Source organism: Lutra lutra, chromosome 1, assembly GCF_902655055.1.
Source record: "Lutra lutra chromosome 1, mLutLut1.2, whole genome shotgun sequence".
Lineage (NCBI taxonomy): Eukaryota > Metazoa > Chordata > Mammalia > Carnivora > Mustelidae > Lutra > Lutra lutra.
Window position 1 is genome coordinate 218,278,839 of NC_062278.1, and position 27,870 is coordinate 218,306,708.

At 52.1% G+C, this 27,870-nt stretch overlaps 2 protein-coding genes across 21 annotated transcripts in view; one reads left to right on the top strand and one right to left on the bottom strand.

Annotated features, from left to right (window-relative positions):
- HNRNPM (heterogeneous nuclear ribonucleoprotein M) overlaps positions 1-16,844 on the top strand; it is a 41,327-nt gene extending 24,483 nt beyond the window's left edge. For 5 of the 13 annotated variants that reach the window (XM_047704946.1, XM_047704974.1, XM_047705038.1 and 2 more), the window contains 8 exons: positions 2,014-2,115; positions 3,385-3,429; positions 3,876-3,953; positions 7,986-8,084; positions 11,262-11,315; positions 13,308-14,110; positions 14,738-14,789; positions 16,421-16,844. In XM_047704946.1, the coding sequence (XP_047560902.1) occupies positions 2,014-2,115; positions 3,385-3,429; positions 3,876-3,953; positions 7,986-8,084; positions 11,262-11,315; positions 13,308-14,110; positions 14,738-14,789; positions 16,421-16,584 (1,397 nt within the window). In that variant the 3' untranslated portion in view covers positions 16,585-16,844. The remainder of the gene's footprint in view (positions 1-2,013; positions 2,116-3,384; positions 3,430-3,875; positions 3,954-7,985; positions 8,085-11,261; positions 11,316-13,307; positions 14,111-14,737; positions 14,790-16,420) is intronic. The other 8 variants (XM_047704968.1, XM_047705003.1, XM_047704978.1 and 5 more) reach the window with 6 other exon arrangements.
- A 986-nt stretch (positions 16,845-17,830) lies between these two features.
- Positions 17,831-26,749, bottom strand: PRAM1 (PML-RARA regulated adaptor molecule 1). Of its 8 annotated transcripts, none has more exons than XM_047705060.1 (11): positions 25,481-26,749; positions 21,772-23,617; positions 21,624-21,687; positions 21,471-21,559; positions 19,099-19,170; positions 18,902-18,959; positions 18,689-18,797; positions 18,381-18,543; positions 18,268-18,301; positions 18,141-18,175; positions 17,831-18,003 (listed from the first exon to the last, which is right to left on the bottom strand). In XM_047705060.1, exons 1-11 carry the CDS (start codon positions 25,481-25,483, stop codon positions 17,966-17,968), a joined length of 2,511 nt encoding a protein of 836 aa, XP_047561016.1. In that variant the 5' UTR covers positions 25,484-26,749; the 3' UTR covers positions 17,831-17,965. The 8 variants fall into 8 exon arrangements, with proteins under 8 accessions (XP_047561016.1, XP_047561008.1, XP_047561020.1 ...); XM_047705052.1 differs by having other exon boundaries at positions 17,831-18,006; XM_047705064.1 differs by having other exon boundaries at positions 17,831-18,006; positions 21,471-21,547; positions 25,481-26,748.
- Between the last annotated feature and the right edge of the window lie 1,121 nt (positions 26,750-27,870).

A 27,870-nucleotide genomic window follows, 5' to 3' on the forward strand; every position in this document is an offset into this window, starting at 1 on the left:
ACACTGATAAGAATCCCTTTGTTGGGGGCGGGGGGCGCCTGCGTGGCTCAGTGGGTTGAGCCTCTGCCTTCGGGTCAGGCTCGGGGTCCTGGGGTCGAGCCCCGCATCGGGTTCTCTGCTCGGCGGGGAGCCTGCTTCCCCCTCTCTCTGCCTGCCTGTCTGCCTGCTTGTGATCTCTCTCTGTCAAATAACATCTTAAAAAAATAAAAACCGAGTGCCTTTGTGGTTTAACATTATGGAAGCATAATGGAGGTGGGTTTTGAGGGGATGTCAGTGGCTTCAAGAGTAGAAGGTGGCTTCTCTGTTGAAAATTAACATTTTTTTAGAGAAGGACCACCTTTCTTTGTCCTAGTCAGTGTGGCCAGTTGGCAGTGATCACCCAAGGATCAGAGCGATGGTTCTTGTTGACTTTTATGCCTAGAGGAGGTGGGATGAGGGCTCTTTGGGAGCCCGGGCTGGCACACCCTGGGCCCCAGGGAGCCTATTATCCATGACTTTTGGTCTCCTAGCACATTTCAGAGACTGCTTTGGGGAGTAAGTAACCTTTGTGATCTCTGTGATCCCTTGCTGCTGTTTTTATGCATTTGAAAAACAGAACTGTTCAGTAGATTTTCTGGGAACTGGTATCAGGTTTTTTTGTGTTTTTTTTTTTTTAATGAACTTGGTTTCCATTTAAAAATATCTCACCCTGTAGTGTTTTAAGCCTTTGACCAAGGTCACTCAGAGTGGCGCAGGTGTCTCAACACTATCAGGTTTTGTTGGCTGTTTAGAGACTGGTCTGTATTCTTGCTTGCTGGCTTGTTTGTGGAGCGTGGAGTTGAGGGTGGGCTGGGTATTGAGCCACAGGTTAGGAAACTTTCTGGGCAGAAGAGAACACTAGCTTCACTCTTAAGAAAAAGGCCCATGGCCCACAGGGCGCCTGGGTGGCTCAGTGGGTTTAGCCTCTGCCTGGGATGATCTTGGGATCAAGCCCCACATCCAGCTCTCTGCTCAGCAGGGAACCTGCTTCCCCCTCTCTCTGCCTGCCTCTCTGCCTACTTGCGGTCTCTCTCTCTCTGTGTCAAATAAATAAATGAAATTAAAAAAAAAGAGAGAGAAAGAAAGAAAATGGCCCACAGTGGAGTCAGAGTATGGTATATAACCAGTATGTTAATTGGCTGGCTTACAGCATTGTTTTTTCTTGGGAAAGTCCTTCAGGCTCCAGGTTGGGAGGTGGAGATTGGGCACATTTGTGCTGCTGGCCACCGGATGTCCTTAATTGCCTTTTAAATTTTATTTTATTTATTTATTTTTTTAATTTTTTTTTTTTAAAGATTTTATTTATTTATTTGACAGAGATCACAAGTAGGCAGAGAGTCAGGCAGAGAGGGAGAGGGGAAAGCAGACTCCTCGCCTAGCGGAGAGCCCAGTGCGGGGCTTGTTGATCTCAGGACTCTGGGATCATGACCCGAGCCGAAGGCAGAGTCTTAACCCACTGAGCCACCCAGGTGCCCCTTAATTTTATTTTTAAAAAGATTTTATTTATTTGTTTGCCAGAGTGAGAGAGCATGAGCACAAGCAGGGGGAGAAGCAGGCTCCTTGCTTGGCAAGGAGCCTGGTATAGGACTTGATCTACCTGGAGCCGGAGGCAGATGCTTAACCGACTGAGCTGTCTACCTATGCAGCGCTTTAATAGCCTTTTTAAATCAGGCGTTTCTCATTTCGAGATTTAGGGAAACAAATAAGTATACGTGATTCTTACATTTGGGTTGTTCATTATTCTCTGTAATTTTCAAGTAACTGATTTTCACTTGTCCTTGTTTTATACATACCACAAACTCCAGTCTGCATTATAAGTTCTGTCTTGGAAGGGGCAGCCTCCAAATATGAATTAGGTCCTGGGTTTGCTTGTGGAGGTGGGAGTATGGCAGTGGAGTGTGACATTGACAACACAGTAGAAAAAGACCTTTTCCCTTGGAAGGTTACGGTTTTCTAAGCGGACTCTACACTTAGAACTTTCTCTTTTCTTTTCAGATGGACTTGGTGGTATTGGCATGGGGCTAGGCCCAGGAGGACAGCCGATTGATGCCAATCACCTGAACAAAGGCCTTGGCATGGGAAACCTAGGACCCGCAGGTGAGAACGACAGCGTGCTGTGGAGGTGTCTGGGCAAGTTAGTTAGCTCAAGTGAACTATCGGGATAATTGGACATTGAGTACTTCAAATGGAATAAAGATTTCATTGGGGCAGAATTCCCTCCTTATTTATCTGATTCATTTTGATAAAAGTGGTATTTTGTATTTTTACTGAATTGAATCCTTTTTTCTAAAGTTATTTATAGGTTGCAATTTAGCCTTTCATGACCTTCCAAGCCGAGATAGTTAAGCTGTTTGATAAGAGGAGACAAGCCAGAGAGTTGGTCTTGCTCAAGGTCACACCATCAGTTAGTGACAGAGACTATAGGTCTCTGACCATGGGACCACAGCACTGCCAGTCTGTTACGTTACGCAGACACCCCTTGGGCTCTTGCCTGGTGTGGATACGGCTTCTAGACTATGGTAGGGGCATTGATGGATATAAAAAGGCGTGGAGGGCCTCATTACAGGACAGCATAGCTGCCATAGGCCTCAGAGGCATGGTGTTCAGTGTGTGTCTTTGCTCAAGAAGGTGAGCAATAATTGGTGAATGAAAGCTCTGTGAGAATAGGCTTTAAATTCTGTGCAATGAGGCATTTATATACTATTAAGAATTACTTCATTTTTATGACCACAGACTTAGGTCTCTCTTGAAATCCTTTGAGTTGCAGGATGGATGTCCCTTCACCCTGCTACTTGTTAGTTCTGCATATCCCTTGTCTCCCTCCCAGATTAAACTCTGGGCTTACCTCAGCACCCTGGACCATCATCTCGCTTGGCCCTATGAGTGTCCCGCCCCCGAGCCCTGACTAATGCCTAAGAAGAAAGGGATGGTGGGGAGGGAAGCCTCAGTGTCTTTAGGAACTGCTTTTTATTTAGGGAATTTTATCTTTAAAAAGAGATTTTTAAACTTACGTTCCCTAAAATAAGCTTCTCAAAAAGTGAGTGTTCAGTTTGTGATTATATATCATGTTTAAAGTGGTCTGACTTGGTTATTTATTAAAACTGTATGTGGGCCCTAAAGAATTTTGAGTCATGTGGTGATTATTTTGTTAAAGTCTTTTGTTAAAGACATAGTTTCTTGGAACGTGATAGTTTGACCGGTGAGATGGTAGACCCCCTTCCGTCCCCCCTTTCCTTGACAATTAAAATATATACATAACCAGGGTATTTTTTGTTCATTTGCTGATGTGGAATTTCTTGTGCTTTTTAAGTTCAAACGTTACTGCTTTGACATAATTTTAGTTTGCATTGACTTTTTCTTTTTAAGGAATGGGAATGGAAGGCATAGGATTTGGAATAAATAAAATGGGAGGTAAGAGATTTAAAATGAAGTACAAATGTAATCACTTTTAGGTATGGTTTTCTCTCATCTTTCTCTTTTCCCTTAGCCTTGCATGAATTCTCTCTTTGTTTTCCAAAAAGTCTGAGCCTAGAAATACCCATCAGTCTTTCCAGCACCCGTATCTTGGCTTTTGGTTCTGGCTTTCTCACTAACTAGCTCTGTGACCTTGGGCAAATCACTCCATCTCTCTGGGCCTCTCTTTGCTTGTCTGTTAAAGGGGTTGGATCAGATTAGCTTCTTGATGATGGCGATTTTTAGGCAGGGGACTAGCATTTTTTCCCCAAAAGCCCTTACACTACGTAAGGAAATTCCTGGCAGGAAATGCACAGGGTGAAACTTGTGAAAACATCTTTCTTCTCCTGATGAGTGTAAGCGGTGTCATTGGAATGGTACTTAAATGGGAATGTCTCTTGCAGGCATGGAGGGACCTTTTGGTGGCGGTATGGAAAACATGGGTCGATTTGGATCAGGGATGAACATGGGCAGAATAAATGGTAAGTGTCATGCTTCCTTCCTGCTTCCACCTGCCCCTGCTCGCTATTGTCTCTTGGGTGTCCTTGAGGCAGCACACCCATTTTTAATGAATAATTGCCCCTTCCACTTTTCTATTGAATTAGATGTCTCTGAATTGCTTTAAGTGTTATTAAAATCACAAGTTTGTATTTCAGAAGTCAGACTTCCTAGTAGGTAAGTGTTAATCCCGTTAGTCACTAAACTGTGTGTCCTGTTTTCCGAACCTCCCCGATAATTACCCAGTAAAATAGTAAAGCTTTTTTCTTGTCTCCAGCACTAGCAAGCATCCTGTAGATACCTGTGGTTATGTTTTGCTCACTTTAAAATTGTCTTCAGGTGTCAGGGATTAGTTTTAGTTTCTTTGGGGTTTTTGAGCAAATTCCTATCTTTCCCAGAGTGCTGGATGGCATCAGCTCTTGATTATCTGCTCTGATAACTCTGAGTTGTGAGCAGAGACATTGATTTAATTTAGCAGTTACATAGTGCACATTTTGGTGTACTGTCCTTCACATCTAACAGAGCTTTCGACTTAGAAATATATTATCATAGTAACTGGTTTTTCATTTAGTCCTTGCAAGAACCACATGATTTGTAGGTACTTGTATCACCATTTCATCAGAACCTGAGGCCCAGAGAGTGCCTTGCCTAAGGTCACATGGCTAGTAATGATGGGATTTATGTGGATCCCAGCTCTCTGGCTGCAGAGCCTGGCTCTTAGTCACACTGTGATCCTGCCGTTTCAGGACTGCCTCCAGCATGGGCATCAGCCCCTTCTCAGCGGGGCTGTAGAGTGTTCCTTGAGAAACCCTGCAGACTGTGTTTCTGAAATCCGTTGGGGTTTGGCTGACTCTTTGACCACCCCCTCCCCAACCTGTGGGGATGTTGCTTCCCTTAAACTTCCCTGGGATGGAAAGTCCTTAATGTTTTGCATTTAAATGTTTCTTTGCTGACCTGCGTTATCCTTTAATGTGAAGACAGAGAGCAAGAGAGCATCTATCTGCCTAGGATAGACTGTAACTGTCAGACTGGAAAGAAAGAAAATTCTGATGATTAAACCGCCCTTCATGGGTTTGCCTGGTTCTAGATGATGATAAAAAGAAGTAGGGAAGTCCTCACCATTAGGAATGGAGGACAAAGGTCTGCATTTCCAGTGTACTTTCAGGCTAGCCTGTAGCTCATAATGTGTATAGGAATTCTAATAAAAAGTGAGAGTTGGAGGAGTCTGGCTTGGTAAAGTGTTTACTCAAAACAGATGAGTCATTAGGAGGTGGGGTTATTGCTCTGAGGAGTGGAGTGATGTGGCTTAGATGTGGATGGGGGTGGGGTGGGGCTGTGCTGAGCCATGTGGGCAAAGTCCCCCGTAACCTGGCAGGTGGAATGCCACAGTCACAGTTCTCGGCTTGGTGATCAAAGGTTCAAAGAACTGATTCCCTTGGAGAGCCACCCTGAGAGGATGTGTTTTGATGCCTTGTTCTTAGATGTTCTCAGATGCAGGTACTCTGAGTCCTTCCTCATTACCCGCTGCAGCAGACAGCAGGGACTTCTTCTGCTTGAGCTGCGTTCTGAGCTTTGAGTGCAATCAGCTTTATCAGAGGAAAAGTTGATAAAGATGTTTTGGATTTAATTTAATGTTTAGTTGGTGACCAAAAGGTATCTACCAGGGTGGTAGGTGTTGACATCAGACTAATTAGAAATGATTCTCAGGGCCAATCAGCAGTACAGGTCAAGTCCTGATAGCGTGGATGTTAAAAATTACAAATTAAAAAGTCATTGAGCGCCAGACAGTGATAATGACACAATATTTGACTTGGAGAACTCTCTTTCTGGGTAGTTCGTTGGACTTCACAGAGGGTTCCCTGAACTGTAGAGCCTGTTAACAGTTGGGAAGACGAGTTCTGTTTAGTTTTCTTTTTGTTTGGGAAGATGAGTTCTGAGGCCTTTGCTGACAAATTGATACCTGCATGTGACTACCTTATCTCAAGGGGGCAGAGTGCTGCTTTCTTTTTTTTTTTTTTTTTTTTTTTTTAAGATTTTATTTATTTATTTGACAGAGAGAGATCACAAGTAGGCAGAGAGGCAGGCAGAGAGAGGAGGAAGCAGGCTCACCGTTGAGCAGAGAGCCCGATGCGGGGCTCGATCCCAGGACCTTGATATCATGACCTGAGCCGAAGGCAGAGGCGTAACCCACTGAGCCACCCAGGCGCCCCAGAGTGCTGCTTTCTTTATGATAAGGAATTAAAGGAGTACCGCATAGCCTTGTCCGTTAAGAGTGCCACTCTGGGATTTCGCTTCTGTGGACTGACCACACGCAGGCTTGTGCAAGGCGGTTACGTTTTCGGCAGATGGCATGGCACCAACCTACGAGGTTCAGTTGGGTTGATTCAGACTATGATAGCAAGTTCATCATGACAAGTGCACCATTGGTGTTTGTTGTTTTAAGATTTTTACTTCTATTATTAGGGTGAGCATGAATGGTGGAGTGCAGAGGCAGACAGGGAGAAACAGACTCCCTGATGAGCAGGGAGCCTGATGTAGGGCTTGATTCCAGGACCCCAAGATCATGATCTGAGCCGAAGGCAGACGCTTAAGAGACTGCCATCCAGGCGCCTCTCTGCTGCGTAATTCATGATGGCTAGCCTGCTTCCACCCCATTGGTAGACGTGTTCACTTTGAAAGCGTAGGGACTTGAGCTTCATGTAACCATTTTTGGTAGTTGTGCAATAAAAGGTGGTCATTATATAGCACTTGTTTACCTGATTTCTAAGGAGCAACGTAATTAACTAGATTTTTCAAGGACCTCTCAGTGTGGGAGGGAGACACAGTAAGATACACATCTTGTCTTGATTTAGAGGAAAGAAGTAGCCAATGATGGGATCATCAAAGGCTTTCTCCAGCAGGTGACAGCTGTGGTAAGGCTTTTCCCACAGAAGCTAAAAGACCTTTGTTTTTATTTATTTACTTACTTATTTTAAAGATTTTATTTTTTTGACAGAGAGAGAGAGCACATGCAGGGAGAGCAGCAGGTGGAGGGAGAGGGAGAGGCAGAAGCAGGCTCCCTGCTTGGTGGGGAGCCCAGGACCCTGGGATCATGACCTGAGTGGAAGGCAGACGCTTAACCCACTGAGCCACCCAGGCGCCCCAAGAACTTTTTTTTTTTTAAAGATTTTATTTATTTATTTGACAGAGATCACAGGTAGGCAGAGAAGCAGGCAGAGAGTGAGAGAGGAGGGAGCAGGCTCCCTATCAAGCAGAGAGCCCGATGAGGGACTTGATCCCAGGACCCTGAGATCATGACCTGAGCCGGAGGCAGAGGCTTAACCCACTGAGCCACCCAGGCGCCCAAGACCTTTGTTTTTAAGAGACTTTTGCAAAACATAAGTCTTGATTTCAGTGTAGAAAAAAGTAATGAGGTTACTACCAACACCGGTGAGTAGATGAAACCACCTCTGTTAGAGAAGGCCCAGTACACGCAGGCGTGTTTCTGTGTTCTGTGTGGATGTGCCTGTGTCAGTAGAGCATGGATTTTTGCCTTGGGCTTAGGTTCCAGCCTTTGCCTCACCCCTTCACGAGGCATGTGGCCTTAGACAAGTTACTAAGGCATTTGAGCTTCTTTCTTTGTGAAACGGCGTGACGTTGCGGGCTGGTGTGAAGATTCCGTGCAGAGCCCTGGGTGGGGCGGGGCCGGGGGAGGTACCTGCAAGTGTGGGCTTCCACAGCCTGCCTTTGACGCACGTGCGCCCGTGCCTCGTGGTGTGGGAGCAGGTGCTTGGTGTGCCTTCCGCGCTGGGGGGCTCTAGTGGAAGTTGTTAGTTAGTCCTTAATGGATTAGAGGTAGGTAGTTTTCAGGGATTCAGTTCAGGTGACTTTTAAGGAAAAGAGGGCAGATGATGGTTTCTCTTTAGGAAGAGCGAACATCCTGACTTGGTGGTGGCCGTTGTGTACCTGTAGTGCATTTGTTATGTCGAACACGGTGGTATTCCTGGAAAGGCCTAGGGTACTGTTTTTCTCCACAGAGATGGAGCGTGTCATGGGTGGAGGATTTGAGAGAGACTTTGCCAGAAACAAGATGGGAATGTCTCGAAGCTTTGGCGAGCCCCTTGGCAGAGGAATGGGTAAGAAGGCCTTACGTGGGCGGGGTCATCCCCTGGGGTGCAGGCTCACGCTCAGGTCAGAGGTTCTTTTTAGGCAAAGTCAGCTGTTTTTCCATAGTCTTAAAAAATCGAACGTTTTCTAGACCTAGGTAAAAAATTTTGGTCTTTGAGTTTTTTTTACTGGTATCCATAGCACCATTTTTCTTTAGTCCTTCCAAGGGGTTTCTGTTGCATTGGTGTAAGGTGTAAGGTGTTTGCTTGCTGTGGGAGTTAATTAAACTGCTGCATTTACATGGCACTGGCTCTCTGGAGTGGTAGAGGTTTCTGAGACCCTGCTGAGTGGGGTGTGAATTCCCTTGTCCAGGGCACTGTGGTCTAGTTAACAGACGGCATGGTGTGCTTGCCGGTGCCTTTAAAAGAGGCTTCAGGGAACTGGGGGAGTTTTCTGATGCTGGCAGGCCTCAGTGTAGCACTGGGCCGTAGTGAAGCTTCTAGGGCCCCACCTCAGAGTGCTCAGCCTCTGTTTTTGGGGGACCCATTGAGTTAGGTGTGCGGATTTTAAGCCCTTTTGTGTAAATTTGTATTAGATATATTCTTAGAATTTATGAAGGTCCTAGAAAGATTCGTCATCCAGCTCATCAGTGAGACCAGATTCTTCTGCAGATTATTTCTAGGACTCCCATCTTCCTTGTGTTGTGTTCTCCAAGAAAATCAGGAACTATTGAAGACTGTTTTCCTCAGATTAGAGTTGTTTGGTGGAGACTTGTTTCTCTTTTTCCCTGCTGGCAGTTAGGTAGCTGGAAGGATTTTCTAGTGTCTTACTAGGCTGGTAAGGAAGATTACCCTTATTTTCCTCCTTGTACTTGTCTCATATGACTGACTGGTTCTGCTTTAGATTATTCCAAAGCTTTAGAATTTTGGGGATGAGTTATGTGACTAGGTCAGCCAAAAGTTTCTAATTGTCTATGATTGATTTTGTTTTTGTGTCCTGCAACAGCAGGATGTTTAAAAAAAATTTAAAAACTTGTCATTTGGCTGCAGGTAGCAAATTGTGGATAACGAGGGTGAGATGAACAAGATGGCACATGACTTTGCTTTCAAAGGCACTTCTTCCTGCTTTAGGCCTTTAATCGTTTACCACTCTGGTGCCTCTCAGCCTCTGTGAGGAGGCTGGTGGCCTTGTCCTGGTTCGTGGAAAAGGGGTAGATCTGGTGAGGTTATATCTCATGGCAACAGGAAACTCCCAGTCCCGACCTGTATAGAAATGTCATCTGTGGGCCTTGCTATCTCTTCCTACTTTGCCACCTTCTCTCTGATTGAGACTGTCTTGTTTTTTTGTCCTGAGACCTCCCAAAGTGCAGGAGCAAAGGGCTTTGTTCTGGAAGTCCCTGCTGCTCCTTGTGATCACGCCCAATTTAGTAAAAGGTGTCTGAGTTTAAGTTGGGGTTTCGGACCAGTTGGCCTGGATGGGTGTTTTGTTTTGTTTGTTCATTGATTTCTCTCCCTCTCAGTTTTTTCACTTGAAAGTTGAATCGTTTTGGTGCTACCTTCTGTAGTGTCTCCCCATTCAGTGTCCCTGCTCTACCATCGGGGCAGTAGATCTTTGCGTGTTTCTGTAAACCGCTGTTCTTGGCGGTGCAGGGATGTAGGTATGGGATCCTTCATCTTGAAGGAGGTGGTACAGTTGAGGAGACGGTGCTTAGTGACTCAGGGCAGCACCCTAAGTCCATACATAGAAGTGGCTTAGTGAGGGTGCCAATGAAGGTGTTGGTTTCCAGGCCCTTGGCCGCCAGGGTGAGGAACACACAGAGGTGATCATTTTCTATGGGGTTGATAGAAGAAGTGTTCTGCTGAGAGCAGTCCGAGCAGGAGTGCAGGACTGGGTGGGAGATGGAGTTTAAGCTAGAGGAGGCTGGGTGTGAGAAGGCTCAGTGTAACTAGAGGGTGTACTGGCAGATGGAGAGGACTTCTGACAGCATCAGGTGCAGAGGCTTGGAGGTGAGGGTCTACCTGGGGTAGGAAGAACAGTTTCAAGTTCAGAGTCAGAGCAGGGAGGTCTGTGAATGGCCATGAAAAGAATTTTTTCTTTCTCTTCAAATCAGTGGCGTGCCAGTTGTGGAGCTTTTGCAAGGAATCTTTTGATCTCATTGCCAATTTAGGAATGTGAAGCTGGGCCTGGGTATGCTGAGCAAGATTGCAGGTGTCACCGAGTCAGTAAGCTCTGCTTGCTCGCAGGCCAGAGGTCTGTTTTTCTTGGTCTGCTTTCCCACGTCCTTCCTGTCACAGGTAGTTGTAGCACCAGAAACATCTGTGGGATTAGGGTTAATCTCTGTGGTCTCGGTCATAACATGAGATGTGCTTTGTGGCTCTCTGTCCACATTGCTGAGCACACTTTGGGATCAGAGAAGGGGGGTGGGTACACGTTTCCTGACACAGGGAAAGGCCAAGAGGAATCTTTTTAAAGCTAGTATACTAACCATATAGCGTTAGACTTTAAAGAGGTTTGGATGAAATGTTGGCGAACAAGCAACAGTGTTTTCTGCTTTGGACAAGGTGTTGAACGTGTTTTGGATGAGTTTGGGTTTTTATTTTCCTGAAGCTTTGTCTGTCACTTAGTCATCATCACACCCAGCACCTTCTAGGTGGGGCCGGTGGGCTCAGCTTACTGGAGTCTTTCCAGGCACGACTTGGTAATGAGGTCATACTTAAGCATTGCGCACAGTTGCTGGTTTCCAGGGTTTTGGCAGTAAGTATAGCCACAGCTTTAGCTCGCTGGAGGGTAACTGAGGTGTTGCTTAGATCTGGTGGGGGAGTGCAGGCTTCAGCCTGAGTCGTACTGAGGGTCTGGACCAGCTTTAGAAAACTGTGCTGCTGGCTCCATTCTTGCTCTGATTTTCTAAGTTCACTTCATTGTTGCACACTGGCTCTTACTTAACTCTGCTGGGCACATTCCCAGGTGGTCTTGCCAACTGGGCCTCAGACTCTGGAGCTACATGGGATCCTGGTACCATGACCCGTCATCAAGGACTCTTACTCTAGTAAAATGATCTGTCTGTGTATGTGTATTTCTTAACCCCTTCCCCCTTTCCTTGTTTTATTTTTAAATTAGTAATATTCTTACTCTGGAATCTGTAATAAACAAGTTTCTGTTACCATAGAGAAATTTGGCTAATTTTTTTTTCTTCCTGATTTCCTTAGAAATCCTAAGTAATGCACTGAAGAGAGGAGAGATCATTGCAAAGCAGGGAGGAGGTAGGAAACGCTTAGTTTTGATGTTTTGATTTTTAGAATAGGCTGTTATTACCGGGGATAGTAGAGTGTAGTGGTGGAAAGCGTGGGCTCTAAAATAGACTGCCTGGGTGGGAACCAGCCCTGTCTCTTCCTAGCTGTGTGACATTTGGCAAGTTACTGTACCTCTCTGTTTTCCATACTGTCAATGGGGATATAATGATACCTACCTCATAGGGTTGTTGTGCAGAGTAAATGAGTTAATGCATAGAAAAGGGTACCCACATAAGTGCTGTGTAAGTGCTAGCCATTGTCATAATAATATCCATGCAATTTGGGGGGTTTGTTGTTTTTAAATACCATAAAATTGCAAATTCCTAAAAGTAAATACCAGATTATGAAAGTATACTAGTTCCATCCCTAACGAATGCTTACCAAAGTGTACATGTGTACTGATAAATATTCAGAAAATCATGCAGAAAGTAGATATCTGCAGTCACACTGCCCAGTGATGAGCGCTGTAAACATTTTGGAATGTACCCTTCCCTTAATACACGTTTTTTTAATGGGTACTTAAAACTAAATGCACTTTTCTCAGTTTGACCTCCCCCCCACCCCCCAGTGGCTCTGAGTGTCTTGGCATTTCCTTGGTAACTCCGCTGGCTGGTTATTTCTGTGGTGCTCTCCATCTAAAACTCCACGTGGGCACCGTTTCCCCTTGTTCTCTGCTGCTTTTGGGATCCAGGGGGTCAGCCCGATCTCTGATGTTCTTGAGCATGCTACCTGCCCCTACTAGTTATCTTGCCTTTTTAAAAAATAGTTTCTGAGAAATTTTGCTCTGAAAGTCTTAATACTCTTAAAATTGTGTTTCTATTTTGCCACTTGGTGTGCTGTTCTTTAGCATGACTAAGGAGATAGTCATGGAGAAGTGGAGGGGTATGTGAGGTTAGTCAGAGACTCAGAAACTTCTGAGTTTCCTTTTCTTGAATTTACCTCTTGGACGGGCTGCTTGGGTCAGTAGTGGGCTGTGGGCTTCAGGTGACCTTTTTCAGAGGCAGGTGGCAGTGGCGGTAGTGGCCGTGGTGAAGCTCGAGTGAGAAGGACCCCATGCTCGGCATATGGAGAGGTGGCGGGTGGTGGCCTTGGGGGTGGAGCCAGACCCTCCTCCAGAGTTAGCAGGATCACAGGGTCATTGCATTGCTGGCATGCCAGCATGCGTCTGGCTCAGCCATGGCATTGAGAACTGATTTTAGGCCTCTTCTAGGATCTGCTCTGAAGTGCATCGATTTCTTTTCCTCCAGAGCCCACAGAGTTATACACAAGTCATTTGGGGGTTTTCCTCACAGAGTAAGGCTCCCTGGGAGCGGCTCTCCATCCCTCTACACATAGAGGGTCTGTGTTGGTGTTTGTTTTCTTTATCTCCTCTTAATTACGTGGCTGTATACTAGCTTCTTTAAGCCTGGAGGTGCTAAGGAAATGCAGCCAGACTGGCCATCAGCAGGGACAAGCTGGGAGAGGTAGAGGTTGTGAGTGACTTGAATTGTCACACATAATTCATGTAATCTGTCATGCAGGCTGACCAGCTCAGGGTGGGGTTTCCAAGCCTCCTTCATGGAGAGCGTTTCTCAGTTAGATTTGGTGGGGAGACCTCAGAATTTTTGGGAATTGACAACCATAGCTCACAAAGCTAGTTACAAGTACTAGGTGCTTCCAGAGTAACTCGGGATACATGTGGACACAAGTCCTCCAGAGTGGGTTTTCTTTTTTCTAAATTTTACTATGGAAATTTCAGCTGTGTCACAGAGACAGGAAGAATGATGTCCTCACTGTCCTGCCTTAACAGTTGTTGACATTTGAGGGATGTCTGATGGTAACTTGTTGGGGGAGTTAATTCCTGAACTGTGGTTGAGCTTGTGAAGTGCCTAAGCCTCTGCACCCAGGTCATCCTCCTGGCATGGTGTGCGCACAAGTGTGCAAGTCCCTGATACCTGCCTGTGTTTTGTGTCCCTCTTACAGGTGGAGGTGGAGGCAGTGTCCCTGGGATCGAGAGGATGGGCCCTGGCATTGACCGCATTGGGGGTGCCGGCATGGAGCGCATGGGCGCAGGCCTGGGCCATGGCATGGATCGTGTGGGCTCTGAGATCGAGCGCATGGGCCTGGTCATGGACCGCATGGGCTCAGTTGAGCGCATGGGCTCCGGCATCGAGCGCATGGGTCCACTGGGCCTCGACCACATGGCCTCCAGCATCGAGCGCATGGGCCAGACCATGGAGCGCATCGGGTCTGGCGTGGAGCGCATGGGTGCCGGCATGGGCTTCGGCCTTGAGCGCATGGCCGCGCCCATCGACCGTGTAGGCCAGACCATTGAGCGCATGGGCTCTGGTGTGGAGCGTATGGGCCCTGCCATCGAGCGAATGGGCCTGAGCATGGAGCGCATGGTGCCCGCAGGCATGGGGGCTGGCCTGGAGCGCATGGGCCCCGTGATGGATCGCATGGCCACCGGCCTGGAGCGCATGGGCGCCAACAACCTGGAGCGCATGGGCCTAGAGCGAATGGGCGCCAACAGCCTGGAGCGCATGGGCCTGGAGCGAATGGGCGCCAACAGCCTGGAGCGCATGGGTCCTGCCATGGGTCCAGCCCTAGGTGCCGGCATTGAGCGCATGGGCCTGGCCATGGGTGGCGGTGGCGGTGCCAGCTTTGACCGCGCCATCGAGATGGAGCGTGGCAACTTCGGAGGAAGCTTCGCAGGTTCCTTTGGCGGAGCTGGAGGCCATGCTCCTGGGGTGGCCAGGAAGGCCTGCCAGATATTTGTGAGAAATGTAAGTGGCTCTTCAGCACCTTGGTGGTGCTGGTGGTAGGCACAGCGGGAGGAGGGGGGCAGGTTGGAGTCAGAGTTGGTGCCCCTGGTAGGGAAGCAGAGTAGCAGCACATAAGGCCACTTTGCTGCTGTCTCCAGAGTCTGGTGCTGGTAGGATAAGGAGGGAATGGGAGAGCATAAGGAACTCTGTGCGGCAGGAGCCCTGGGTTCTCGGACTGCTAGGTGGAAATGAGCAGTGAGCTCAGAAACCCTAGCTTGTTGATTCCCTTGGCTTGAAGAGCCGCTGCACCTGGGCGGGACAGAGGGACAGAGGGCTGTATCTGCAGTATCTTTATACTGGCATGACCACCTTCGGTTACTACTGAATGGTCTGGAGGCCGCTTACCATAGGAGACTATCCTCTGCATGATTCTCCCTTAGACAGTTAATGCCACAAGGGAGTACGCTTCGTTTTGAATCTCATTCCAGACAGCTGTGTTTTGTTCTCTGCTGATCATCTCTGTTTGAAGGGCACCTTGTTTCTTGGTGTAACAAGTCCTGAAAGTTCCCTCAGAGAGACCCTGGTGTTTATGCATTAGGACATTAGGGTTTGGTTGTATCACTCATCAGTTTCTTCTTTTCCCTTTAGCTCCCATTTGATTTTACATGGAAGATGCTAAAAGACAAATTCAACGAATGTGGTAAGTGTTTGAGAAAGGCTTTCTAGGTGCTTCCATGTGTTGTGGCTTCAGGAACCTTAGCTTGTTAGTGATGCGTTTGAGGGGTGCAGTGAATCTCCCATCCTGGTCTTCATAGCCACTTGCCATGACTCGAGGACCAGTGGGACTTGCCATTTTTCTGCCTGTGCAAATACTCAAGCAGGTTGTTGAGTCTCCTCTTATGTGTCAGACACTTCTCACCCGTGTTCTCAACTTCAACCCCATCCTTCTCCTTTCATGGGTTTTGAAAGGCAGCGATGTCCCCATTTTGCAGATGAGACAGGCAAAGTCACTTTCTCAAGGTCACATGGCTTCTGCGTGACAAAGCTGAGTAAAAACATCTGAGATGAGGTTGCTTTCCGCCACCACACTGTTGGCTCATGCCTTGAAGAGCACTTGCCCAGAAGTTCCCAGGGGCGAGCTTATGTGTGAATGAGGTTGAGGGGCTCTGGTTGTGGTTTCCGGGCACCTGGGCCACCATTCTGAAAGTCTCCTCGTGTGGCTGAAAGGAAGTGAAGTTGTCCCAGGGTGAATCCCTGCCCCTCACTCCCACCACCTCTGTTCTTTTACCTGTGTCAGGTGGGAGCCTGGACCCTAAGCCAGAAGTCCGGGTGGCTTGCTGGTCGAGGCCGCCTCAGTGTTTCTCATTTCCTGTTTGACTGGGAGCTCCGGTTGCACCACTTTGCGGCTTCTCCTGGTTTTCTTGGGGCAGCTTTTGAGCCGTAGTGAGCCTTCTCGCCCTCTCCCCGCTCCTCCGTCTCCGCGGCAGTAGGGATTCTGAAAAGTCGGGTTGCATCAGGCTACTACTCCCCTGTCTCAGACGCCTGGAGGTACCTGTCTGCCAGGGAGAGAAATTCACTCGTCTCTCTGTACCTTCGCCCCTCCTCTTCCATCTCCCTCCTGTCCCTGAACCCTGAGCTGCAAGTGCCATTCTCCAGAATGGAGCTGTTACAGCAAGAGTCTCCTTCCGGTGAACTTAAGTATTTCAGAAGTGTCCCGTGAGGAGCCCTCTAGATGTTCACCTTCCCTTGGGCTGAGTTAATGGCTTTAGAAACAAGGGCCCCCTAGCATAGGCTACTCACGGTCACCTTCTTAGCTCTTCTCCTATAGACTTGTTTCGTGGTGGTGCTTGACACATACCTGGATGCTTACTCAGTGCTTGAATGAATATGTGAAGCCCACTGGGGAGACAGGACGCAGCCTGTGTCCCAGTGCACAGTGCGGAAGCGTCCGTCCTATCATGACGGCCTCGTAACTGCTGTGGTGTCGGGTCTGGAAGGTGAAGCCTCTGTAAAACCCGCCTATAAGGTTGGCTTCAATCAGCCCCCGTTACAACTTTCTTGAGTGAACGGGTACGCATTTGAAGCTGCCAGGGAGGCTTATCATGGGTCAGATTGTTGTCCTGTTGGCAGAAGAGTGCCAACATGGCTGAGGGCCATAGTCGCCGGATTCCGGCTATTGTGTTCTGAGCATTTGTGTGCCAGGGCCGCTCTCCCTTTTGACTCTGTCCACCGAAATCCAACAGGTGATCGGGACTGAGTGGAGCCTAGACTGAGGCTGAGCTCTGGGTTTGCCTGATGAGTTGTGGTCTCTTCTTCCCTCCCTGTGCCCAGGCCACGTGCTGTATGCCGACATCAAGATGGAGAACGGGAAGTCCAAGGGGTGCGGTGTGGTTAAGTTTGAGTCGCCAGAGGTGGCTGAGAGAGCCTGCCGGATGATGAATGGGATGAAGCTGAGTGGCCGAGAGATTGATGTTCGAATCGATAGAAATGCTTAAGCAGTTGCCTTTTTTAAACATCGATACCAGACCTCTGAATTTGTATTTTTTCTTGTTAACCATTTTAATTTGTTGGCTGGATGTATAAAGATGTTTAAAAAATTCAGTTGCTTTTTGGGGTAATTTGAATTACTTTTTTAATGACTGGGGTTCCATTTGACTGTTTGCATTGAGATTGCAATGTGCGCAATTTTTTTTGTAGTTGTGGCATCTTGTTGACATCGAATATGACTTTGATAATAAATACCAGTTCCTGAAAAGATGCTTGCCTTTTGTGTGTGTGTTGCGGGGCACCCGCCTGTGGTTTGGGGAGCTAGAGCCAGTCGTCTTCTTACCCTTGGAGCTGTGACCACTGGGGGGGGGGTTCACCCCTACTCTTGCTGAGTCTGTGGACCCTTGGGGGTGGAGGACACGGACCCTGACCACTTGAGAGCTCTTACTGGAAACTGAGTCCCGAGTGACGTGCATTCTCCAGCGCCGGCATCACAGCACTCGGGGGTTAGTGGTCCCGAGAGCCGCTCTCGCTCCCTCCTGTACGCGGGCTCTCTGGGGCACACTGTGTTAGGCTCATTTCCAGTTTGGCTTCTGTCATAGTCTTCTTTGGCTGCTATAACAAAAATACCATAAATTGGGCACCTTATAAGCAACAAACATGAATTTCTCACAGTTCTGGAGGCTGGGATGTCCAAGATTCCGTGTCTGGTGAGGGAACCTGATCTTGGTTCGTAGATTGTACTTTCTGCAATTGCACATGGTGGAAGTGGCAGGGGAACTTTCTCGGGCCTCTTTTACGGAGACACAGTCACCCCCAGATAGCATCACACTGGGCGGTAGGCTTTCGGCAGAGGAATTGTGTGTGCTTGGGGGGCGGTGCGGGGGTGTGGTCTGTTCCTTGCGGCAGTAGCAGACGAGTGGAGTGCGGGTTACTGAGTGCATTTAGTCCTGTAGCCGTTTAGGCTGAGCGTGATACCTGAGCTCGGTCAGAACTGGGTCATCCCTCCCCGAAGATGTGATCTCATACCTAGGTCCCTGTGGGCTGGATGGCTGTTTGCAGCCTGTGTGGAGCTGCAGCCACTGCTTGTCACGTTTGGTCATGGTGCCCTACCCTTGCTACCTTCTCCCTGCCACACTTTCCCTCCTGCTATTTATTCCTGAAGGGTAAGACCCCCAGCTCTTTGATCGGGACTCTACTGTGTGTTAGTCAGGATGGAGAGAAAAGACAAGAAGCAGGAATTGCTTTAAATAGGAGCTTTATGTGGTTCGTGTATGTAGGCAGGCAGGAGCCTGGGTGGTTCTGTGACTGCCAATCTGGGATCCAAGACTCCTGTGTTAGTGGGTGGCTGGGCTGGCCGGTGGTCCTGGGTGTCCACACCGGTGGGCTTTACCGTTCCTGGGGCGATGGTTGGCTCTCCAGAGGGTCTGCTGAGGAAGGGTGATTTGCAGTGACTCCTCTCCCCATAAACGGATGATGAGCCGCCCCCGGGGAAATGGGGTGGGGGTTTTACCTCCTTCCAGGCACTGTAGTCCCTTCTAGCCTACCCAGAGCATCTACATACCCCAGAAGCCAACATCGTCATACACCTCCGTTTCCCTAGCAGAGAGCACAGTTTGGTCAGTAAGAGTCACCTTGGCCCACTCACCAACCCACCCTCCCCGTCACCCCCAGTCAGGGCCAGCACTCACAGGGGTAGTAGAGCTGTTCTGGGCACGTAGCCGTCTGCAAAGAGAGTGGGATAGCTAAGCTCCCAGCCCTGGTGGTGGCCTATTTCTGGGACTTTCTGGCCTGGCTGACTTACATTTGCCCTTGGCGTCCCGGCACAGCATCTCATCCTTGTTGGTGAACTCGATCACCTCCAGGATCTCCCCACGCCGGATCCCCAGGTACTTGCCACCCCCACGACGCGTCTTGGCGTTGGGATCGATCATCATCCTTGTGTGAATCACTATCTCCCCCTCAAACTGGGAAGGGGTATGTTAGAGCTTTTGTTTTATGTGGCACCCCAGGAACCCCATCTTCTAAGGATGGAATTTCTGGGGCCTTGGTCAACTGGGGCTGTGCCTAGAATCCCCAGGGCTCCTGTTTGGAGGATTCTGGTGTTCACACCTTGAACTTTTTCCGGAACTCCCTCTCGGCTTTCTCTGCCTTCCGGATCTTCTTCAGGGTCTTCGGGTCTGCGGGCGACAAGTGCTGTGGCTGGGGGGCCTTCTCTCTCCTGAGGAATTGGATGCTGCTGAGGAAGATGTGCTCCTCGGGGCCCCCTTCTGGTCCTCCTGGAGCTCAGCCCCTCCGAGTTCCATGCCCTTTGCCCTGTGGTACCTGAGTTCCGGGTCCTGTGGTGGCCTGGGGGGTTGCTGGGAAGATGGCACTTCATCTGGGAGCAGTCACAGCAGTGAGTTAGGGTCAGGACTGTTGGCTCAGCCTCCCTCTCGACACTGCTGGCTTGATCTTGAATAAGCCTTCCCTCTCAGTTCTCGGGACATCCATCCCCTCCCAACCCCCACCCAACTCACAGGTCCGTCTTCTCCCCAGGCCTGCCTCCTGGGTTGTGAATTCTAATGGATTGCCTCTTGTTTTCCGGACTCCTACTGCATGGAGGAACGGCAGAAACTGTTTACTGTAGTAACTCATCTCAGCCGTCACAGCAACCTTACTACCAGAGGCAGTGCTGTCATTCCCAGCTTGCTGATGAGGGAAATAAAGGCTCTGAGGGGTAAAGCAATCCTGCTTCAAGGTCATTTGGCTGGAAATGATAAAGGCAGGATTTATTTGCAGGCTTTTGAGGCCATTTCATGTCTGTCTGCTAAAACTAGGTTGGCTTCTGGGAATGTCATGGGATCTGGGTCAAAAATAAGGCAAAAGCATTTCCTAGAGCAAATGAAGTGGGCTTCTGAGAAGGGGGTGATGAAGGGCGTGTTCCCGGACTGGCCTGGCCGCTGCTGAGACCACACTGGGAGGGTCCCCCTGCTGCCCCCCCCCCACACCCCGGGGAGGGCTGACTTCTGGCAAACTGCCAGCCTTCCAGGGAGGAACCTGCTGGCCAGGGCTTTGGCTTATGGCAAGATCCTCATGAATACCAGTGGAGTGAAGAAGGATCCAGAATCTGAAGCCCCCAGCTTTTGCTCCAGACTCCAGCCTTGGCCTCGTGCTCGGATGATGAAGCCATCTACAGTCTTACCCAGGACACTACCTCCCGCTGCTCCCCCTTCGCCCAGAGGCATCCCAGGGCCCCTGCAAAATCAGCACAGTGCAGAGCACGGCCGCGGGTGCCGCGGTGCAGCGCAGACTTGGCACACCTGCAGCCCAGACTTCTGGCAGTGTGACTGATCACGTCACGCCGGTAAGGCGGGCTCTGAGGGGGACCTGTTGAGATCCTGGGAAAGAGCTAGGTCTGCGGGCCCCAGGGCCTCCAGGGCAGCCCCCAGCGGTGTGAGGAACCTCTGCAGCGGGCCTGCTACCACTCCAGAGTGGGGCCGAATGAGTGGCTAGACTTGAAAAGGGCAAAGTAGCCTTTGGACAATCTATACTACCAGCGAGGGCCCACACGTAGTGTTTCAAGAAGGGAGAGATTTGAGAGGTGTATTTGATTGGAGGCTTGCAGAATGACCGGCGTGGAATGGGGAGACGATTGTCCACAGGCAGGGACAGTGAGCAGAGGTGGGTTCCTGGTCTGTTTGGGATTGGGGAAGGGGTGGGCCATGCCTGCAAGGCTGCTGGAAGAAGAATGGCCAGTCACTCCCTTTCCCCATGTCTGTGACCCCAAGAGCGGCCCCCAGATCCCAGCCACAAGAGCCTCACCAGAGCGGAAGCAGAAGGAGCCCTGTCAGGAAGCTCTGCTAACGGAGGGTGTTGCAAGTAGCCCCTGAAGAATGCCCCGGAGAAGCAGAAGGGGCTCAGGGAAGAGTAGTAGAGGCAGCACACCTGGTGCAGGAGGGGAGGGGGGAAGGGGGAGCATCCTAAAGCACCCTTGATAATTAAGGTTCTCCTGTAGGAAGAACTCTCCTTCCAGAGAGCGCAGGAAACAGTCTGGGAGCACAGGGCCTGGGCTCCCTTGTGCTGGCGGTATGGACTGGGGCAGGTTGCTTCTCGGGTCCTCAGGCTTTCACTTTGTCTGTAGGGCATGCTGTCGCCGTGGGGGCGGGCGGTTGTGCGTGTTCAGTGACCGTCACCTACAGGGCTTGCATGCAAGTCCCTTTTTTCCCCCCATTCAAAATTGGTGAAGGCGTTAACCCTGCAGCTGGGCTGGAGACATGCCTGCTTTGCCATTACCCCGCTCTCCAGGAGCAGGCGCTGGAAAGAGGGGACAAGGCTCCTTAAGAACCCCAGAGCACAGACTGTCTAGGCCTGCAGGCTCAGGGGTCTCTGGCTCCAGCCTACGCCCGAGTTCAGGCCCAAGTCTGCGCTGGACGTCCAGCCAGCACCTCCAGCTCTACAGGTCTGTGGAATCTGACCCTTTGTCCCCCGCCAACGGATACCTCCACTCTGCGCCCAGGCATTGGGGTGAAACTTGGGCCTCATCCATGTCATGAGCTGGCTTGCTCCCACTCACCCCTGCATCACATGGCCACCAAGTCCTCTGATTCTTCTCTTCCACTGCTCTTTCACGACTTCTCTCCCACCACCCTGGGCCAACCCCCTGCCCTGGCCACACTATGCTTCCTGGCTCTTGGCCTCTGGGCTGCCCTACCTCCCTGTTCTGTTCATCAGGAGCTGGTCTGACTTTCTGAAAGGTCCTTCCTGCCCTCTACTTTGTCCCCTGGCACTGCCAGGGAGATGGGTTGTCCCTTGGCGTCACACTCGCTGCATGGCAGAATATGCCCTTGCAATGAATGGTGCCCAGATGCCTGGGCAGGATGGTCTGGCTGAGGGCTCAGCCCCACCAACAAACCTCTGCCCTTGTGGCTGGGGCTGGAGTTGTCCGTGGGCTCCACGTCGTCATACAGCTCATAGGCCTCTTCCTGGTCCCTGGAGGAATACCTGAGATAAGGGCCTCTTTCAAGCCTTCCATCTGCGCCAGGGCCCGTGGACTCCCCACACTCACTGCCAGATGTCTTCAGTCTGTTGGGCCTGGACGTGGATCCCAGGAGAACCGGTCCTCCTCAGAGCTGTGGAGGGATGAGAGCGGGAGGGAGGCAGGCCCTGCCAGGGAGCCTCTTCCCCAGCTCTCTGCCTGGTTTGCCGTGACCCACCTGTGGCTGTGGCTGTGGCTTTCCAGAAGCTCTGGACATCCCTGAGGCCAGGGGGCAGCGGGGGCTTGGCTGGAGGGGGTCCCAGGCTGCTGACCGAGGGCAGAGGCCTCCGCCGGGGTGGGTAGCCGTATTTGAGGCCCAGCCTCGACCCTCCACTATGAGAGCGAGGTCCTGATCTCTGCTCCCTGGCTCCAAAGCCAGGGCTGAGTGGGAGCCTGGGGCGGGAGCCTGTGACCGCACTGGGGAGTGAGCTCTCTGAAACAGAGCTGGGGATGGGGGGCTTTTTAGGGAGACCACCAAAGAACTCAGTGTGCAGGTACTTCTTGGGCAAAGCGCTGGACTCAGGCTGCGAGAACTTTCGGGGGGGGCCCTGGCACTCAGGCTGCAGAAACTTGCTGGGGAGCAGGCCAAACTCGGGCTCTGAGGACACCCTGGGGAGGATCCCCAGCTCTGGCTTCTTGGAGGGCACTTTGCATTCAGGCTGCCGTGGCCGCTTGGGAAACACACTGACTTCAGGCTCTGAGGACCTCCTGGTGAGGTCACCAAAATCAGGATGCAGGAGTTTCTTGGGGAAGTCATTCAGCTGAGGGGCTGGGATCTTTTGGGGAAATGTACTGAAATCGGGCTTCGAGGGGTGGGGGTGGGGTTCACTGGACTCGGGCTTCCAGGGGGGCGTCTGAGGGACCTCACTGGTCTCTGGCTGTGGCAGGGATTTCCTAGGAAGGCCACCGACCTGAGGCTGCGGGGGCTTTCTGGGGTGCACACTGAACTCGGGCGGCGGGGGCTTCTTGGGAAGGGTACTGAGGTCTGGCTGTGAGGAGTAGGGGTGGAGCTCTTTAGGCTCAGGCTTCCAGGGGGGCGTCTGAGGGACCTCACTGGGCTCTGGCTGTGGCAGGGGTTTCTTAGGGAGGCCACCGACCTGAGGCTGCGGGGGCTTTCTGGGGTGCACACTGAACTCGGGCGGCGGGGGCTTCTTGGGAAAGGTACTGAGGTCTGGCTGTGAGGAGTAGGGGTGGAGCTCTTTGGGCTCAGGCTTCCAGGGGGGCGTCTGAGGGACCTCACTGGTCTCGGGCTGTGGCAGGGGTTTCTTAGGGAGGCCACCGACCTGAGGCTGCGGGGGCTTTCTGGGGTGCACACTGAACTCGGGCGGCGGGGGCTTCTTGGGAAAGGTACTGAGGTCTGGCTGTGAGGAGTAGGGGTGGAGCTCTTTGGGCTCAGGCTTCCAGGGGGGCGTCTGAGGGACCTCACTGGTCTCGGGCTGTGGCAGGGGTTTCTTAGGGAGGCCACCGACCTGAGGCTGCGGGGGCTTTCTGGGGTGCACACTGAACTCGGGCGGCGGGGGCTTCTTGGGAAAGGTACTGAGGTCTGGCTGTGAGTAGGGGTGGAGCTCTTTGGGCTCAGGCTTCCAGGGGGGCGTCTGAGGGACCTCACTGGTCTCGGGCTGTGGCAGGGGTTTCTTAGGGAGGCCACCGACCTGAGGCTGCGGGGGCTTTCTGGGGTGCACACTGAACTCGGGCGGTGGGGGCTTCTTGGGAAAGGTACCGAAGTCAGGCTGTGAGGGGTCTGGGGTGGCCTCATTGGGCTCAGGCTGCAAAGCTTTCTGAGGGGCGTTGAGCTGTGGGAGCTTCTTGGAGGGCTCCTTCGGCTCGGGTCCGGCGGGCTTCATAGGCAGATCGTTACAGCTGGGCTGCGGGGGCTTCTTGGGATGCTCGCTTGGCTCAGGTGGTGGAAACTTCTTTAGAAGTTTGTTGAACTCAGGCTTTGGGGGTTTTTTGGGGTATTCACTGGTCTCGAGCTGAGAGGCCTGGAACTTGGCTTGAAGGCTCCGGAAGTCCTGATGGCTCCCCTAAGGGACATGGAGCCAGTCAGGCGGGGCTTCACACAGGGTCTCTCCTAGGCCCTCTTGGCCATCCTTTGTCCTTGGCTTGCTCTCCTGTTGGCCAGGGCCTCCCACATTTGTTTCCAGGCTCCCCGGAGTCTCGATATCTCCTCTGAGGCACTGCATATGCCCTCAACCTCGCCCCCATCAGAACTCAGCCTCCTGATGCTCCGCCATAGCCTGCTGCTCCCATAGCCCTCCCCTTCGGTTGGTGATGTCTTCTAAGTGTCCTTGAGATGTCCTGTGCTTCCGCGCTCCACGTCCCTAGTGCCTTCTCGTCTAATTTCAAAACTATCCAGAATCCAGCCATTTCTCACTGCCTGTGCCACTGTTGTGCTGGCTGGAGGAACGCAGGCTCCTCCCTGGTCTCCTGCCTCCACTCTGCCCCCCGCACCCCCATCTCTGGCCAGGACCCTCTCCCACAGCAGCCGGAGGAACAGCCTCTGCTCCGAATCCCCACGGTAAAAGCTAAAGATCTCCTGAAGGCCCGAAACTGCCGATCCGTCTCCCTTACCGGGTTACCTCGGCCTGCCCTCCGCCTCACCCCTGCTCCCTTTGCCCCCAGCCCTGACCCCTCTTCTGGGGCCTTCGTCCTGCCCCTTGCCTGGGACACTTCTCCCCCTAGTCTGCTTCTTGCCTCTTCCACCTGCAGGTCTCTGCGGATATTTTCTTACTGGAGGCGCCTTCCTCACAGACCACCCTCATTTAAAAAAATCGATTTCCCCTTCGGAGAACTCTCCATTCTCCCCGACCTACATGTTTCTCTCCGTGCCTGCCACTGTGTATCATACGGTTTTATTTTACGTTGTTTCACTGGTGTGCCTTGGCTTTTTTGTTTTTGTTCTCTCTGCCCCTCGGCCCCCGTGGAAGGCCAGCAACTGGGCTCCCTTGTTGCTGTCCTCGCAGAGCACGGCGCCCTGCTGGTGCTCACTAGGCACTGAAATACACAGGGTGCACAGGCGCACACTCAGCCACGCGGAGTCTGATCGTCACAGACTCGTGCAGAGAGAGAGATGTGGAGAGACAAGAGACCTGGAAGCACGTGGGGTCAGACTCTCACAGCCCCAGATGCCCTCTGTTGGTGGTCGGGGCACTCCCAGTGGATGGCACCCAGGAGAAGCAGCAGGCCGGCCCAAGCAGCCGCCTGCTTGGGCCCGTGCCCCATTGGTGGCACACCTCATGTCCCAGACACCGTCTACACCAGCCCCATGCTCTCCGTCCCAGACACAGGTGGGGTACACCCGTAGGCCAGGCCTGCTCTGACCAGAGGGGGCCCCGCTGCAGGCCTCCAGGCCTGGCTTCACCTGGACCCCTAGGAGACTGGGGTGTGGGTGGTTACGGCAGAACCACGGGGACTGTGCTCCTGGCCGTGCCTCACTTTCCCCATCCAGAGAACAAGGAAAGGTAGCGATTCCCACCTGGGGCCTGAAATGCGTCTACTAAAGCCCCCCTCCAGGTGGGTTGGGGGAAGGATTCCCAGGTCAGGCACAGGACTAGAGAAATCAGGGTCAGCAGCTTATGTCTCGGGTGATTGCTGGAGTAGCGGGTGGGTGGCAGGTACATGACCCAGTTTGTCACCTGTGGGAAGCCCCTCTGTTCACCCTGGCCCGTCCCCAGGTAGCTGTTCATGCTGACCTGGGAGAAGAGTAGTACGGGCTGTCTGCCTGTTCCCCCTATTAAAGTCCCAGCCCCAGCCTGGGCCACAGGCCCCTTGGGGCCCCAGCTGTCTCAGTGGTACATCCTGGCGGCTTCCCACCTCTGGGTCTTTGTGATGGTCTCTGCCATTTCCCCGGGTGGGGTGGGGTCGCCTAGGGTTGGGGGTTCACTCACCATGGCTGCAGGCGGGTGATGGGCCACAGGGCAAGTGGGACCTGAGCTGGGCTGCTGCCTTCAGGAAGTGACTGTGGCTTCTGCTCCATGGGCCCCACAGGGGTGGGGGATGCTGGCTGGGTTGGGAGGGCAGAGGAGGAAGGAAAGGAGGCGGAGACAGCCTCTGCCTGTCCCAAGATCCTGCCTGGCGCTTGAGTTCCTGTCCTGCCTGCTGCTGTCTCCGTGGTCTCCGTGCTGCTTGTATTGGCTGTCAGCACATGCCCAACACGGTCACCAGTTGCTTGACTCTGTGGTTCTGGGGGCTGGCCGACTTGTGGTCTCCAGGGAGGACCCTGTGCGTGACCGTGAGGGCCTCCTTGGGAGGGGAGCTCTGGGCCCGGAGACTCTGGAGTTGAGAGCGCGATGGGTGGCCCTTCTGCCTGCTCTTGTTGCCTCATCCACCTGCCTCGTTTCCACACTTCCCCACTGCTGGGTTCTCAGCTCCGAGCAGGACTTCCCTATTAGAGGTGCACATGTCACATGGGTCGTGGACGGTTGTGGGGGGCTGGGGGCCCAGCTGGGGTGGCAGATTTGGGGGGTGGGTGGCTTGCGTGGGTTTTAGCTAAGGCCTTGTCCCCTTGGGGAGTGGGGGAGACTGAGGGCAGGGAGAAGAACAGAGGCAGCAGGGAGAGCAGTGAAGGGGGGCCGAGGGAGTGGGCAAAACTAGTTCTGTGGGGGTGTGCAGCCCAGCCAGCCAGAGGCGAGCCCTCTCCACAGGGTTGGTCTGCTGGAGGTCAGGGACTTTGGACACACAGACAAAGGGAGAGTGCAGAGCCCTGATTCTCAAGTTTAGCTCTACATGGACATAGCTTTAGGAGTTTACAAAGAGACAGAAGGAAGCTCCTGGAGATTCTGACTTAATTGGCCTAAGCCTGGGGATTTCTTTCTTTAAAAGCTTATTTAAGTGACCCTCTAGACCCAACTTGGGCCTTGAACTCACAACCTCGAGGTCAAGACTCACATTCCTCTGACTGAGCCAGCCAGGAGCCCTGAGCCTGGGGATTTCTTAAACACTGAGGGCTGATTCTCATGTGTCCACAAGTCACCCTAAGACCCCATTGAAGTGCAGGTTTTGCCTCAGGCCCATGGTGGAGCCTCAGATTTCTAGACATCCCAGGTGATGCCCTGGAGTAGTGAGGGTGTAGAATGATCCAGTCTGTCTTGAGGACAGTGCATTCCCAGCCGGACCCGTCCATTACCTCCATGCCGAGGAAGCCACAGGCCGTGCCATCGGAAAGGGCTCTGCCTGTGTCCTCTTTTAAGATGCACGGCTTGGGGGTTCTGGAGCCTCAGTGCCTGCCCATCCCCATCCCCGTACTGGTAGGCATGCACCCTGGGTCACATTCCCAGAGGTGGGTCCTCCTTGGAACAGGAGTCCCGGGAGACCCTGGATGATGAGAGTGGGTCCTGGGGTCTCCGGGACCAGCCAGCACAGGCTGCGTGACCCTCCCAGTGTTCACTGAGTGAGGGAAATGCATGAAACAGGCAGTTACTGGCCAGGAGCACACAATAGGTGCCCAATCAAGATAAGCTGAAGGACTGAACGCTGGTGACAAGCTGGTGACTTCCCAGGCTCCAAAGCCAGGCCCCCACCATGTGCATACCCACGGCCTGGAACTCGCAGTTTGGAGGGTCCCGCCCTGGCAAACCCCATTCCCCCATGGCCCCCAGGAGGTGTTTTCCCCTCTCCCCGCTTTGTGTTTGGAGCTTTCCAGGTGGTCTGGCCTGGTCTACAAAGCACTGCCATGAACTTGGACAGGAGGCTCCACAGATGGAGTTGAGGAAGCTGAAGCCTGAAGTGACCGCAGCACAGGATCTGCTCCCGGGTTTCAGTGGTGGGGCGGGGGGCGGTTGGGCATGGGAAGGTGTTGGCTCAGTAAGCCTGTGGAACTCTGGGCTAAGGTGGGGTCCCTGGGTTCGGAAACGGGGTGGGGGTGGGGAGCCAGAGCAGGCATGTCTGATCCTTGCTCAAGAGCAGGGTCATGCACCTGGCTGCCCTGGTTGTGGTCCTGGGACAGACAGGATGGTGGTCTCCACGTTCAGCCACATGTGGTCCAAGTGCACGCAGTCAAGGAGGACTGAGCACGTGGGCAGCCAATCCTGGGGGTTGAGGGGCACAGGGAGGAGCTGGGGGCCTGGGATGGGGGTACTCGAATCCAGATCCAAGGCAGGGCTCTAGGACACACACCCATGAACCTTACTCCCCTCCCTGAGTCTGGTGGTAATGGGGCTGGTGCTGGACGCCTGCCAGCCGGTGCACAGGCACCTGGCCAGACCCAGCTGACGTAAGCTGCCTGGAGAGGCTCGCTCTTCAGTGTGAACCCGCAGTCTCTTATCAACCTACCCCCGCC